This window comes from Lonchura striata, chromosome 1A (assembly GCF_050655825.1).
Source record: "Lonchura striata isolate lonStrDom1 chromosome 1A, ASM5065582v1, whole genome shotgun sequence".
In the NCBI taxonomy this organism is placed as follows: Eukaryota; Metazoa; Chordata; class Aves; order Passeriformes; family Estrildidae; genus Lonchura; species Lonchura striata.
This window is the reverse complement of record NC_140741.1, coordinates 13,509,198-13,523,852: the sequence shown is the minus strand read 5'-3', so window position 1 is coordinate 13,523,852 and position 14,655 is coordinate 13,509,198. Positions and strand designations below refer to the sequence as shown.

General features: G+C 43.8%; 2 protein-coding genes across 3 annotated transcripts in view; one reads left to right on the top strand and one right to left on the bottom strand.

Annotated features, from left to right (window-relative positions):
- The window catches only part of BORCS5 (BLOC-1 related complex subunit 5), an 84,705-nt gene extending 82,526 nt beyond the window's left edge, over positions 1-2,179 (bottom strand). For both annotated transcript variants that reach the window (XM_021535111.3, XM_085568182.1), the window contains exons 1-2: positions 2,092-2,179; positions 1,555-1,698 (exon numbers count right to left, since the gene is read on the bottom strand). In XM_021535111.3, the coding sequence (XP_021390786.1) occupies positions 1,555-1,698; positions 2,092-2,149 (202 nt within the window). In that variant the 5' untranslated portion in view covers positions 2,150-2,179. The remainder of the gene's footprint in view (positions 1-1,554; positions 1,699-2,091) is intronic.
- A 5,873-nt stretch (positions 2,180-8,052) lies between these two features.
- Positions 8,053-13,450, top strand: MANSC1 (MANSC domain containing 1). The gene is made up of 3 exons (XM_021535200.4): positions 8,053-8,465; positions 9,236-9,376; positions 11,134-13,450. Exons 1-3 carry the CDS (start codon positions 8,246-8,248, stop codon positions 12,129-12,131), a joined length of 1,359 nt encoding a protein of 452 aa, XP_021390875.2. The 5' UTR covers positions 8,053-8,245; the 3' UTR covers positions 12,132-13,450.
- Positions 13,451-14,655: the final 1,205 nt, after the last annotated feature.

Sequence of the window (14,655 nt, the reverse complement as noted above, 5' to 3'; positions counted from 1 at the left end):
CATCTCTCAGGATACTGAAGCAACAGGCCAAGTGACAAAAACAGAAGAGAATGTTTCTATCACACATCTACACCTTCAGGTCCAAGGTAAGGCCAGAACAAGCAACTTAGCCACCACAACTTAAAGGGTGCACATTTAGGAGCCAACCTGGACTGGTCATCTAAGGCAGTAACCTCCAGCCTTCACATCACAGACACATGGCTGATGCTTTCTGTTCATTCTCACTTCCAACCTCAAGCCTTGAGACTCTTGATATTCATGAGATCCTTGAGAATTTAACAGCCTCACAGGAACACCATCTCTGGAAATGATCACCAGTCGCACTTCCCAGGCCTTCCTTCCACAGGTCTTGTGCAACCCAGGTTTGCTCACGAGCTTGGGTGGAACTGAAACTCTTTGTCATCACACTTAAATACGCACAACAATTTTTGTGCCAGATGTTGTAGCATCTTCTAAATTTCTTCTCTCATATTAAAACTTCCTCATTTATTTTAGGGATTTGGATTCCAGCATTTACATTTTGAGTTGTCACTAGCATAACCTGGTTCTGTCTTACATACAAAGCAGGAAATAGCATGTGCTTTACAGGCAAAGTGTGTTCTGCTTTTTTTCATGGCTTTTCTATCTTTTTGCCCCTTCTGCAGAAAAACAGCAGTCAGTGCTATGCACATCCAGAACATACTCATAAAATAGCGTGCCCAATAAAATATTAAATGTATGGCCCAGTAGGCTATAATAATGTCTATAAGTTTTAGGCATGTTTCAGTACCCTCATGTAGTAGGCATATACAAATAAAAAGTAAATACTTTCCGTCCAAAAAGTCGTGGTGTGATGCTACCTCTGGTAGATTACCTCTAGTGATTCCTTTTCAGAAACTAAGGCCACTCTGCATTTTCCTCAAAAAGAGATAGCTAGAAGCCAGGCCACAAAACACACAGTTTTATAAAACTGCAAGCTCAACAACTATGATTGAAATCTTCACTTTCCTTTGATCAGAAGAAACAAAGAATGAGTGCAAGGGATGAAAGAAAAAAAATAGTAGAAGGAAAAGAAACAAAGAAAAGTCTCAGCCCATCTACCCTACTACAAAAAACAAGAATAAAATCTGCTCTGTGTCCACAAGGTACCTTGATTTCAAACAGCTGAATGCATACACAGGTAGCTATGACTCTGAGAGTAACATACAGTCTGTTTTTAAAAGATTAGACCAAAACAGGAGGTCGACCATCAGCCACTATATATTAGAACATAACACAGCATCTCTTATCAACTAGTGGTAGAGGGCAAGCTTGTATTCTTGGAGCGGTTTTGTCTTCATAGTAGATGGTTCCATTGCAGAGAACATTACCAGAACACCTCTAAACTAGTTCACCCACTGTTTGGAAGGCTGGGATTAATTATGGCATAACAAAAGAGAGTAAGTTTTAAAACAAGAGGAGAAGTGAAAAAAAGGGCCAGAAATATGAACTTCAGTAGAAACCTCAGGATACACAAATGCCCTTAGGTACAAAAAAAAGAAGGCATCTAAAACCAGCAGAAGAAAAATTACTTACCTTTCAAAAGGGGCTGGAAAGTTGGAATTTCCTGCAGTTTTATGACATCTGGATCATTGCGGACATTCCGTGAGGATTGTGTTCCTGGGGCTACAACCACAATGTCGTCCATTTTTGCTCGATGCTTGGCTGGCAATGGAGATGCTGGATATTGGAGAAAGGGGGAATAATCAACTTTACAAGCCGATTACACCAGAATCCAACCCTATGGGAATATTGCTCTATTGAACACTGCACAGGTATGCTTTTTCTAGCACATCGCCGAGATCACTGAAGAGCTCTAAGCTCCGTTCCCTCTCCCCACCGGGGAACAGCTGATTCCGAACACCTGCACCACTGCCGGCCCGCTCGTTCTTACTCCGCCAGCTCCGCGCCCAGGGCGCTCCCCATGCCCGGCTCTGCTCCCCCGGTGCCCCTGCGCCGTCACAGGAAGGGCCAGGCCGCGCTGCCGCTGCCTCCCGGAGAAAGAGCCCTTCCCTTCTCCGCAGCCGCTGTGCCGGCACAGCTCCGCGCCCTCGCTCCCTGCCGGGCACTGACCTGCGGCGCTGGGCTCGCCCGGGCGGCTCTCGGCCTCGACGCTCTGCTCGGCGCCCATAGCGGCGCCCCCGTGCTCCGCCCGCCGCCCGCGGGGTTCCGGCTGCGCGGGTCAGGCGGCTCCGCCCGGCGGGCGGGGCCCTGCAGGGCCGGGCCGGGCGGCCGAGCCCGCCGCAGCCGCGGCCGCGGGAGGCGGCGCGGTGAGGCCGAGCTGTGTGGCCAGGGGAGGTGCTCCTGCTCCGCTGCTCGGCCCGAGTGACGCTAGTATTGGTAGTGCTGTGGCCTCTTCTGTGTTCCTCGGTGTTAACGGACAAGTTACATTTCTTTAAAAAGGAGCCTAGGACCGAATATCCTGAGTTGGGAGGGACCCACAAGGATTATCGAGTCCCTGCACAGACACCCCACAATCCCATCCTGTGCATCCCTGAGAGCACTGTCCAAACGCGCCCGGAGCTCTGGCAGCCTTGGGGCCATGACCGCTCCCTGGGGAGCCTGGGCAGTGCCTGACACCTCTGGGGGAAGAACCTTTCCCTGTTACCCAGGCTGACACTCCCCTGACCCAGCTCCAGCCGTTCCCTCGAGTCCTGTCCCCGGTCCCAGAGAGCAGAGCTCAGTGCCTGCCCCTCCACCTCCCCTCAGGAGAAGCTGTGACTGCGCTGTCTGCCCTCAGTCTCCTCCAGCTGAACAGACCAAGTGCCCTCACATGGCTTCCCCTCAAGGCCCTTCACCATCCTCGTGCTCTCCTTTGGACACTCTCTAATAGTTTAATGTCCCTCTGATATTGTGGCACCCAAAACGTCACACAATATTTGAGGTGAGGCTGTCCCAGAGCAGAGCGGGACAATCCCTCTCTGGCCCAGCTAGGGATGCTCAGTATTTGTGCTGAAATCAGCTCCAAGTGGGAAAAGGTAATATTGGTAGGGGGGATCTCCAACCACTGATCACAGGCCACCAACCCAAGAAACTCCTGGACCCAAAAGAAGAGAAAAACTGAGTATGTGGACTAATTAACATGAAAATCAAGTGAACCATTAATCAGAAGAAGCTAGAATACTAATTAATTAGAGAATTACATAACCAATAACCAATGAATACTAATTCCTTTGTTTTCCAAAATGTATAAATTGTCAAAAGTTTTGATAATTGATTAACATGTTTGGTGAGGCAATACCCAAGCACCTCTTTGCTGAATAAAATAATATCAGCCTTCTAACCTAACAAACTGGGTGAGAAAGCTCATTTTCCAGTTTGTGGTGAGGAGAGGGTCTAGCAGAGGCCACAAGGATGATGTGGGTCTGGAGCATCTCTCCTATAAGATGTGTGCCATGGGAGGAGTGGGAGCTTCAGATAAACTCTGCCATAGCTCAGATTTTGGCAACCGTTTAAATGTAAGGACTCACCCTGGCCTACAAGTTTTAGTCATGGCAGATCGGGTCTGTTTATAAAAATGAATTATTTATTGAACAGACAAGTGATAAACAGATGAAAGATCTTAATCAGAATTACTTACTACACTTTATAAAACTAAAACAACTAGGGGTAGATTACAGTGTGACATAAAACAGTGCATGATATCAAGGTACCTCTATTAAATGTAGCAAAAGAAACAGTATTAGGAGTGATATGTAACTTCCCACTGACAGGTCAGTAACATTCACAGATTCCTTCACTCAGCCTCCAGGAGAGTATATAGAGTATCATCAAAACAGTGTTCCTATTCAGGGGAGAAAATCCACACATTTCCAGGGAAATGTGTAGAAGATTTCTGCTTTGTGGAAGTTTGGTGTGGCTTTTATAGTTGTAAAGTGAGGTGTCTGGCAGTCAGAAATCCAGCTTATAATTCCAGATTTCACTTGGACAGTGAGATATTTATTGGCAGTTGGGAGATGCCAGACTCATGTTAACTCCATGGCCCCAAAGTGATCCACTACAAGACAGCTTGTCCTGTCTGAGTTGTCTGACCAGTTAACAAATAACAAATAAGTTCTTGTGAGGGGTGAGATGCCCTGCTACAAAGGGACTCCAGGGGACTGGGCCTGTTTAGTTTGGAGAAGAGACAACTGATAGAGGATCTCTTTAATGCAGATAAATATCTTAAAGGGGGTGCCAAGAGGAGGAACCAGACTCTTATGAGTTGTGCCCAATGACAGGACAAGGAGCAACACCCATAAACAAAAATATGAGAAGTTTTATTTCAACAAGAAGAAGAATTTCTTCCCATTAAGGATGGCAGAGCACTGGAACAGCTGCCCAGGGAGGTTGTGAAGTCTTCCCTCCTGGAGAAACTCCAAAGCCACCTGGAATGTGGATTGCTGTGCCACCTGCTCTGCCTTGTCAGGGGGGCAGGACTAGATGATCTCTAGAGGTCCCTTCCAACCCTAACAATTCTGTGATGATGTGATTTTTTTAATTAAACGTATTGATTCTTCTGTACCAAGGTAAACCTGCCAAACCCCAAAGTGCTGGGCACAGAGGAGAGTAGTGTGGGCAACACCCATCTCCAGCAGCCCTTATATACCCACTTGCCAGAAGTGAAGGAAAAGCAGCCCAGATCAAAAGTCCACAGACAGCTCAGGCTTAGGAAAACAAGATTTAAAAGCTAAAAAAAACACTACTGTAAATGAGAAGGATACATACTTTGAGATTTGAGATTTACTGTTTTCATATTTGACAGTCAAATCAGCAAACACATCATGTGTATGACAGAAGAATTGCCTATAAATAAGAACTGCCCTAGCCCATGCTGGTTTCTGAACAAGCCTTTTCTATGTTCATGCCCAAAGCCCAGCATCATCCAAAGCTCTGCACCAAAGTCGGCACTATGTCTCTTGGCTGCCTTTGCTAATTTCCACCATGATTTAATCTCACACAATAACGATGCTCCTATCTCTTGAGGACCTCAGCAGAGTTACTGGCATCCAGGCTATGGGAAGGCAATCCCAATCCAACAGAAACTGCTGCTAGCTGTAGGCTGTATGCTGCACTAGGTACTTTTGCAAGTATTAGAATAGATTACAATAGAGGTTCATTTTATCTGTGCCTTGTGGTGTTGTATTTTAGTTAAATGGTATGCTCTGTCTCACCCCTCGAAACTGTATGGTTTATTCCAAGCCTGTAATCCTCCCCTGAAGTATCCTGTGTCTGAAATCCCATTGGCCTGAACTTAAAAGTGCCCACTTGGAAACTCCCTGTTAAGTGTACCGGTGGGACCAGGCTCTCGGAGCCGGCTCTCTGGGCCGGTGCTGTTTCGGCCCCTCTGCCACCCTCCCCTCTCCCTCCCCCTGCCCTCCCTCAGAAACCATGCTGCTTCCCGGGGGTAGGACCCCCAATAAGCCCTCATCTAATTAGCACCTTCAGAAGCTGTGTGGAGTCTCCTTGCCTGCCTGCTGCAACCAGCGAACTCACAGTTTGGGGGGCCCCGGGGACACCCCGAGGGTCCCCCCAAACGCACCGCAACAGTGCCTGAGTTTTTCGCAATGTGCAGCACTGGCTCCGAAGCAGAGAGATGCTCTATAGAAAACAACTTTAGTGACCTAGCATTATGTCTAAGAGCTAATGGTGTCCCACCATTCTCTCTCTCTCAGCTTCCCTTTCTTCCCATTGCAGTGGTAAGGGAACACAACAGCTGCTGAGCAAGGCTGGCTCTCTCCTGGCTCAGTGGATGTGGTTTCTGCATAGCTTTTGATGGACCTTGGCTTCCCTGCACCTCAGCAGCCTGACCGATTTGCTTCTGATCTCCCCAGGGAGACTGAGTGCCTGCCCCACCAGAAAGAGCAGAAATTTGCCATGGTGGCCAGAGTGGGGCAGTCGTGTTATCCCCAGTATCTCATCTTCCCTGCTTACATTATAGATTACATCAGCCCTTCTCATTTTCCCATGGTCGTCTATGCCTGTCTGACCACAGCAGTCTCTGTGTATATTCTCACATTCGCCATCTCAACAATTCAGGTGAAAAACCCGTTTCCTCAGCTGTTCTGGCCAACTCAGCCAGACCTTTATCTTCCTTCTGCTTGTTTTCTTCCATCGCCTCTGTGTAAGCAAAGTCAGGTGACAGCTGCAACTTTGTCTAATACATAGTACGGGTAATACCTGTGCTTGCTTTTAGTATTCATTCCCCTGTTCATTCACTGTGTGATGCAGTTAGTAGGTAACACCTTAATGTTCAGATTCTCTTGGGACTTTTTCTTTTAACAGTGAAAATAATGTCACCAGTTTACCAAAAAAGGGCTAGAAAGGTTCATTTTCTTAAACAATGCAGCTGAAAATTTTAGAAGAAACAGTCCCAACAAGACTGCGAGAATCACAAACATTATTAATTGCCCCAAGGTGTCTATGTGATGCAAAATGAGATGGTAGGCTCAGTCACTTACAACACTCATGTCCAAATAAAAGCCAACACCCAGCAGTACTGACAAAGGGAACTGACTGTGCATGATAAACAAGACAGCCTCCCATGCCTTGGCATCTAGCCATTACAATACATACATTAACCTGCCCTTTGGGATCTCTTCAAGTAATGCACATCTTTGAAAAGAAAATTACCTCTTTCTGGAAAAAGAAGGAATCTATCTTATAATCATTTTACTCTTTGCATTCCTTTGGTCTGCTTTTACTCTAAACACTACCTCAAACACTGCCCCAAAATAGTTAGAAAATAAAAGAGGAAATTAAAAATTTCCAAGCAAAAACATTACTTAAGCAAGCAGTTGCACTGAAACAGCTGACGGAAGAATGGCCAAGACACTAGTTGTGGTCCCAGTAGATAGACGTTTTTTGTTCATTTTTTTTTCCCATTCCACAAACATCTTGTGCTTGGTTATGATTTGAACAGGATTACTCAGCAAGGAGTCTTTTACACACACATGTAAATATGTCCATGTCCATTTAGTCTGGGATATGCATATTAATTTCTTTCATTACAGCTCCCAAAAGCAGATTTCAGGTGGAGGAGAAGTCTGACTGTGGGTAAAACCATATCAACCTGATCACCAAGAGCTTCTCTAGGTGGTTTTGCCTTTGTGTCTGATGCTCAGGAAGGACCCTTGGTGCCAGCGAGTGGCTGTAGGAGTGGGAATACCCTCGCAGCCCCACTGGGCAGGCAGAAAGAGGAGGGCAGGAGTCAGGTAGGAGAAGGACAGGCAAGAGGAGGAGGGCAGGCAAAAGGAAGAGAGCAGGAAAGGGAAAGCAAGGGAGAAGGAGGGCAGGAGAAAAGGCAAGAATGGGACAGGAGAATGGCGGGCAGTGAGAAGGAAGCAAGAGAGGAGGAGGTGAGGCTGGAAGGCAGGAGGAAGGTAGGTAGGTAGTTAGGTAGGTAGGTAGGTAGGTAGGTAGGTAGGTAGGTAGGTATGTTAGCGTTCCGGAACACACATAATCACAGGATATGATTATATGCAGGTGCTTTTATTAAGAGCACTGGGAATCAGGTGTACAGACCCAAATCTGACTCTGATATGGCTTTCGAGCTGAACATATTTTATATTCTATTGTTATATAACTTACATATTAATTATTAAATTTATATTGTTCTATTGTATACATTGACATGAGTTTCTCATGATCTTTCTTAGGTCCCTGACCACAGTTTCTCATGATTATTCTTATGATTAAACAGTAATTATATTTAATTACTAAACAATCATCACATCTAACAATTATATCATTTATCATGTACTAGCTACACAGGTGCAGTTCTAGCAAGTACAAGTTCTTCATGTGCTTAGGGTATTTATTTTTCCAGGGCCTACTAAGCTTATTTTTCCTGTTAACCCTAAATCCCCATGATTTTAAAACCCTTTTACTATCAGGTAGGTAGGTAGGTAGGTAAGCAGGTAGGTAGGTAAGCAAGAATTCCAGGAGGAGGAGGAGGGCAGGCAGGCAGGAGGAGGGCAGCAGGGGTCGCGGGTCCGCCTCCCATGGCTCCTCCTTCCGGACGTGCCGGGACAGCCGCGCTTCCCCCGAGCCACCGTCCCGAGTCCGGCCAGGATCCGCCGCTGCCTTCCCGACCCCGCGCTGTGGGTGGGGGTAGCCCGAAGGTGCCCTAATAACGCGTGCACACCCCGGGAGCAGCGGAGAGCCCTCGGCGCAGCTCCTTCGGCTGCCGCTGGCCGCGAATCCCGGCCGTGCCGGAGGAGACCCGCGGGGACTGCTCCGGGTCACCATGTCCCTCGGGGGCAGCCGCTGGCCGGTTCGCCTGCTGGTGGTCACCTGCGTGATGGCCAGGACGGCGCTGAGCCAGGAGTGCTCCGCGGAGAAGATGGAGAATACCATAATCGACATAGATCTGTCCCTGCCCCGCGGCGTCCGGGGCGCGGAGCCGCTGCGCGTCCCCAGCGCGAGTGCGTGTGTCCGCGCCTGCTGCTCGGGGCACCGGCTCGCAGGTAACGTCGGCCTCCTTCTCCGAATTTACCCTCTATTTCAGGCTTCGCTTAGTTCCAGCTTGTGGCTACTACCTTCTTTTGCCAGTAGATGTTAGATCTTAACGCAAGACCCTGTAGGTGTTCAGGAAAATAGTTGCATCACAGAAACAGCGTTAGTTTTAGGCGTTAAAACCTTCCAAACCCCGAACCTCGAAGGTGTGTAAGCTGTGTTTAGTAGATGCACTAAAAGTAGCTGACATTTTGCATTGTATTTAATTTTAGCCAAAAAAAGAGAATGCTCACCCTCCTCTGAGACAGCTCGTTTGAATCAAGCTCTTGGAGCAGTAGGAGTAGAGCAGTAAGTAGAAATGACAGTGGTGAAGGTGACCCCCCCAAAGCAGCAACTAACCAAGCGATTCCTGAGATGTAGTAAGGAAAAATGTCTAAATAATTTTCTTCCCCATGAGTATATTGAGGAGGTTTTCAGATTCATCAGGATTTGTAAGCGAGCAATTGTATAAAGTGGTGCCAGTGTGGTATGCGTGAGGGGAGGATGAGAGATTAGACTCATAATTTCCCCAACTTTATTTGTATAGGAAAAGGAAGGTGTGACCTTTCATATTTTGGCCCTGGGCCATTCTTCTGCAGTCTCTGGCAGTTTTTTCCTGTAGGAATGTTATGCTAGTAATTTTCCTCTTACTCACATGAGCAAAAGTTAACAAACTAGATCTCATTACCATACTGCTATAAAAGTTCTTACTGCTGAAACAGGCATTTACTTTGTTTTGCAGGAGACAAGAAATGTAATTTGATTATTTTTTATGCTGCAAGAGCAAGTACACATCCAAACTGCTACTTGTTTTACTGTCCTAGCACTGAGGCTTGTCCAATGAAACCTGCAACAGGACTTGTGAGCTACAAGATAACTACAGGTAAATAATAGTGAGAGCCATCAGCCTCCACACCACACTGCAAAGTGACTTTTGCACTTGTAAAGTTTCAGCAGTGATCAGGAACTGTTTGGAGGTCATATTTTTAATAAAGTGATCTCAGCCAAGCATTATGATTTAAAAATATTTATCTTTTTTGTTGTGGAGGATGGATGAGTAAGCTCCTTTGTGGGCCCAGCTTCCAGCTTAGAATAATGTCCCAACCCTTATAATATTCCTTCACATTAGATTCAGAAATCCTCATAATTTGTTCTTACTTAAAACAAAAAGAAGCTGCTTCCGTCTAGATATATTCAAGAAGGAAAATTTCCTGTACATAATACTGAAAAGTATCACAAAAACCAATGGAAATACCATGCCCTTGTAGCCAGCTGTGTATTTAAAGGACCCATGCTACACTGATGAATAATTGGCAATAATAATAAATAATCATTATTTTCTGCTTTCAGTGAGGGAACCTGAAGTGCAGAAGCAAACTTTCTAAACTCAGCTGTATGGCATGTGGGCTGCACAGTCAGAAATTTCTTGCTCTCTGACCTATGCTGTTTTTTTTTTAACAGCAAGGCCTACTTGTTGATTGACATTGACATGCACCAGACGTGTTTGAACAGCTCAGATAAGAAACTGATAATTAGATTATCCTGCCAAGGTGGTTTCTATATGGCTACTTGAGAGATCAAACTTCTGCTGAAAAAGAGAACTTTTCCAAGAGGAACTATGCAAGGAGAAACAGTATGATATATAGAAAAATTACTCACGTAATGTTACCAAGTATTTTTGTTCAAGCACAATCTCACAGGAATCATGCAAAAGCAATGTGCAACAAATGAACTGCATTCTGTAAAATTATTACTAAAATTACAATGTCCTCCAGCTCTTTCTGCCCTAGAAGAACATTGGGTTATCAAACAAAGAAACAAGAAATGCAATCATGCTTGTGCTTTTGTTTGGCATGTAATGCAATGCTGAGTGAACAACTTGATTGCATATAACACTTCTTTTTCTTTTTGGAGACTTGATTTTCTCTGAACATTTAATTGTGGAAAGATTATGCTAGCTTGTTTAATGTTCTTGGCAAGTTTTCAAAGGTAGCACCTGAGCAGTGTCTGTAGAAACAAATGTTTCAAACTGTTCTTTAATGTAAGAATCTGTATGTGGTTACACTGAAAACCAAGATGAAAGGGGGAAAGATGCTTCTTTATTTATTCCAAGTCCAGTGCATTTAACAAACTCATTTGTTTCAATATTAAAAAGAGATGAGTGAGTATCAAATCTACTTGAGAGCATGCTCCCTTTTAAATGTTCTGTGCAGCAGCTGAATGGTTATCATGAATGTATTATATATATTCTATATTTTTATAAATAAAATTATATATAGAATATAAATTGACAATTAGCCTGTCTTTCCAAGAGCTCATGCTCAGCCAATAACTTTCTATAATACCTGTAAATCAGATAAATATTGTAGAAAAAAATACTGCAAAACCAGATAGATTTTAGGATTATTATTTGCATGGCATTTCTGCACAGAACACTAGTTATATGACTAGGCTTGAGGCTGACAGCTTTTATGACATAGAATTTAAATGTCACTGTGCATATGTTAAAGAAAAGAAGTTTCATCAGTCATTATCTCTTAGAGTCCCCTTACATAAATGTTCCTAAGAAATATAAAGAGAGTATGCCTACATTAGTCAAAAATAGATTGAATAATTAAATACCAATATTTCTGTTTCCAGACATTCATGCCCTAGAGGATAAATCCATCAAAACTGAGAACTTTTCTTCAAATGAGTATTCTTTGCCTTCGGATGCTGGAATCTTTACTTCTCAGAGTCAGAATATCCATCAGAATCACACTGCCAGTTTGGAGCAGTCTGTCTTTCATCAGGCATCTGAACTCCTGAACCACATAGGCAAGCATTTGGACAATATGGAACTTCATACAGTTTCTCCTGAATCTCAAAGAGCAAAAGAATCTGAGAGCTTAGACCCCATCTCAAGGCAGCAGATAATTAATCTGCCACCAAGCACACCTTCTGCTGTTCCAGCTAGAAACCCCAGTGCTTCCTTCCCCACCACTGCTCGGGCAGGCGCCCCTGAAACCAGTAGCACTTCTCTTGCTCTTGTGCTGACAGGCACTGCCCAGCTGGAGTCTCTTACAATCTCTCTGCACCCTGGTGCTGCCAAACCAACCACACCCCACCCCACCACAGCTGCCTCTCCATGTGCTGCAGCCACTGCAGCTAAACCTGCTGTCCCTGCCACCAGCATCACTGTTACTCATTTTCTGATTTCCAAGCCCAGAAATTCTGCTTCTCCTTCTACAACCACGCAAGTGACCACGAATTCTGGATCTGCTACTGCCCTTTCAGGGCTAAGGACTCCAGCCATGTCTCCTGAGCCAACAGTTGTCTCTTCCAATGATACCAGCCTTGTGACCCTCCTCTCTTTTCCAGGTTTCATTTTGTCCAGCTATTCCCCCACATCTTCCCAAAATTACCTTTGGGGTTATGACCCCTCTGACTCAGAAAGCTCCCTGTCAGAAGGTGTTCTGAGAGGGAAGGGTGCCTTTCAGTTGGGGGAAAAAAGCAGCCTTGTAGCAGCTTTGTTTTTTGGGGTGATATTCTTGTTGCTAGTTATTGTGCTGACAGGGAAGAAAATCCATGAATCTCTTCAGAAAAGGCATTACACCAGGCTGGATTATTTGATCAATGGAATGTATGCTGATGTCTGACTGGGAGAGGGAATAAAATTTTGAGGAGTATCTCTCACTTTTGAGAGGAAAACTCTGAAATAGAACAGTTTATATTGAAATCTCAGAAGAGAATGGATTCCTTTTTTGGGCTCTGATGGGAAAGCAGGAGGCAGGAGATGTGTTTGATGGTGAGAAGAAATGCTTTGTCTGTGCTGAACTATAATGTCTATAATTTTTGATTTATTCCTAAATCCTGAGAGTAAACATCTAAATCCAAGTTAAGCTAAGAAGGTCTTATATTTAAGGAGAAAAAGATTTCACAAGCTTAATCTGTACTGTGACAAGATTAGTGAAATTGAAGTACACCTAATAAATTGAGTACCTGTGCAGCACATGGGTGTTTTCAGTGCTATTTACACCAAATGCTGGAGTGTTACACAATTGCCTGGCAATCCTATTTACCCTATTTGTAGCTTTAAAGGAATACTTAGTAATAGAGCTTTGCATCCAAATGGTTTTAGGTACAAACAGAAAAAAATATATTACATATGGCATAATTTAATTTTCCTTATCTAAATATAGTTTATGGTTATATACATATCTTTAAAGTTCTTCTGCATACACCACAGGTATCCTTAAAACTACATACTGCAAATGTGAGTGCTCTCAAAGCATACCCTCTTCACTTCTAGCGTCCCCTTCATGTGGCTGGTAATAAGCATGGCTGCTTAGTAACAGTTATCTTGATATTCGACTTTTTTTCCAACCTAAACAACTCTATGATTTTATGTTTTCCGGTCTCTACAACAGAGAGAGTAAGTGGGAGCATCTACTGCCACACAACTTCCAGTTCATGTTATTTAAATTTCCCTTCACATGCAGTCAGTCTAAAACTGGTTTTAGAATGAAAGGCTAGATTTCAAAGTGTTCATATTAGGTGGCATGATCAACACCAAATGTCACAGCAGAGAAGGAAGGGTGCCTCACAAATGCAAGGAAACAATTCTATTGCAAAATATGAAATTTGACTCACATCCAAGAGATTCTTAGATCTGTCAAGCTTAGTGTGGTGAGAAATAGGTGTGATCCAAAAAATGGCCTCAAGGCAAGTTTTCTGAAAGCTCTAAATAACTAAATGCAGAAAATTCTCTGAAAATTCCATTATTCAGAGATCAAAAAAAAGTCAGTGTTCCTTGTGTCAAGAACTTGAATTTTTATTATATGGAGGTTACAAATTGCTTTTTATATATAAAACCAACTGGTCTGCTACATTGTTTAAGTCTGACAATGGTTAAAAAAAAGGTAGTCTGGATAACCTCTTAAAAGTGAACAAAATTACAGAAGAAATGTACCTCAAATTTATCAGCTTGTTTTCTGACTCTTTGTTTAACTTAATTTTCTTTCTTATTTTAATAGCTATTTTCAGAGGTTTCTGGTCAAGGAACATAACAAGGAAATGAGTTCACAGAATGATAAGTACTAGTCTTAGCTGTAAAAACACAGATGCAGATCTGAGGTTCACCATAATTTTCTCTCATAAGAACTGCAACCTTCCTGAGAAGATTTCTATGTTGCTGGTATCATCACAGCAGGAGAGGTGAGAAGAACAACCCCTGAATGCTCACTGTGCATTTCTGCTGCAGTAAATAATTTTTTGGAGGGACAGGTGATTGGTATTAATTTATATGGTTACAGTACAGTAGCAAAATATTCAAGAGAAACCAGCAGATGTATCTCAGGGTTGTTCACAGCACAGGTCATGTATTCATCTGGAGAGGGACATTTTACAAGGACATGCAGTGATAGGACAAGGGAGAATATCTTTAAACTAAAAGAGAGAAGGTTTAGATCAGATACTGAGAAAAAATTCTTCCCTATGAGGGTGCTGAGGCCCTGGCACAGGGTGCCCAGAGAAGCTGTGGTTGCCCCATCCCTGTAAGTGCCAAAGTCCAGGTTGGACAGGGCTTGGAGTGACCTGGGATAGTGGAAGGTGTCCCTGCCCATGGCCAAGGGCTGGAATGAGCTGGTCCTTAAGATCCCTTCCAACCCAAAGCAGTCTCTAGTTACTCAGTGTGGTCCATGTCATTAAAAACTGCCCTCCAGCCCAATCAGCTGTGCACACCCAGCACAGTGAATGGCAGAGGTAAAGCTGAGAAGTGCTCGAGCACCATGCCTGACTTGGTGAGGATGCTGACCTCAGTGGCCTTTCACAACATTTGAGTAAAATAACTTTAGAAGTTGTTACATGAAAGATCTTCTTTTATGCTCCAGTAAAGAAAACAAGATATTAGGCAAGTGTACTGAAACACTTTTAAAAAATTATTTTCCCCATCCATTTGTCATGTTGGATTAAGAACTAACAGGGAATTAATTGATAGCTGACCAATTTGGAGCTTTCTGGAGGGTCCTTTACAAGCTGTGTTTGGACACTAGAGGGCAACAACAGTTTATTAAATAGAATTGACACATTATGAAGATTTTTGATGATTTAAAAAACTTTTAGTTAGCTTGTTTTTTTAACTTCCCAAACTATGGCTATTGCATTGTGGAAAGGTTTTATAGG

Bases quoted from the DNA above. Each gene is read 5' to 3' on its own strand.
- MANSC1 (XM_021535200.4), top strand. From the start codon at position 8,246: ATGTCCCTCGGGGGCAGCCGCTGGCCGGTTCGCCTGCTGGTGGTCACC. The intron at 8,466-9,235 runs GTAACGTCGGCC...TTTGTTTTGCAG, and splicing joins CTCGGGGCACCGGCTCGCAG to GAGACAAGAAATGTAATTTG. The intron at 9,377-11,133 runs GTAAATAATAGT...TTCTGTTTCCAG, and splicing joins GAGCTACAAGATAACTACAG to ACATTCATGCCCTAGAGGAT.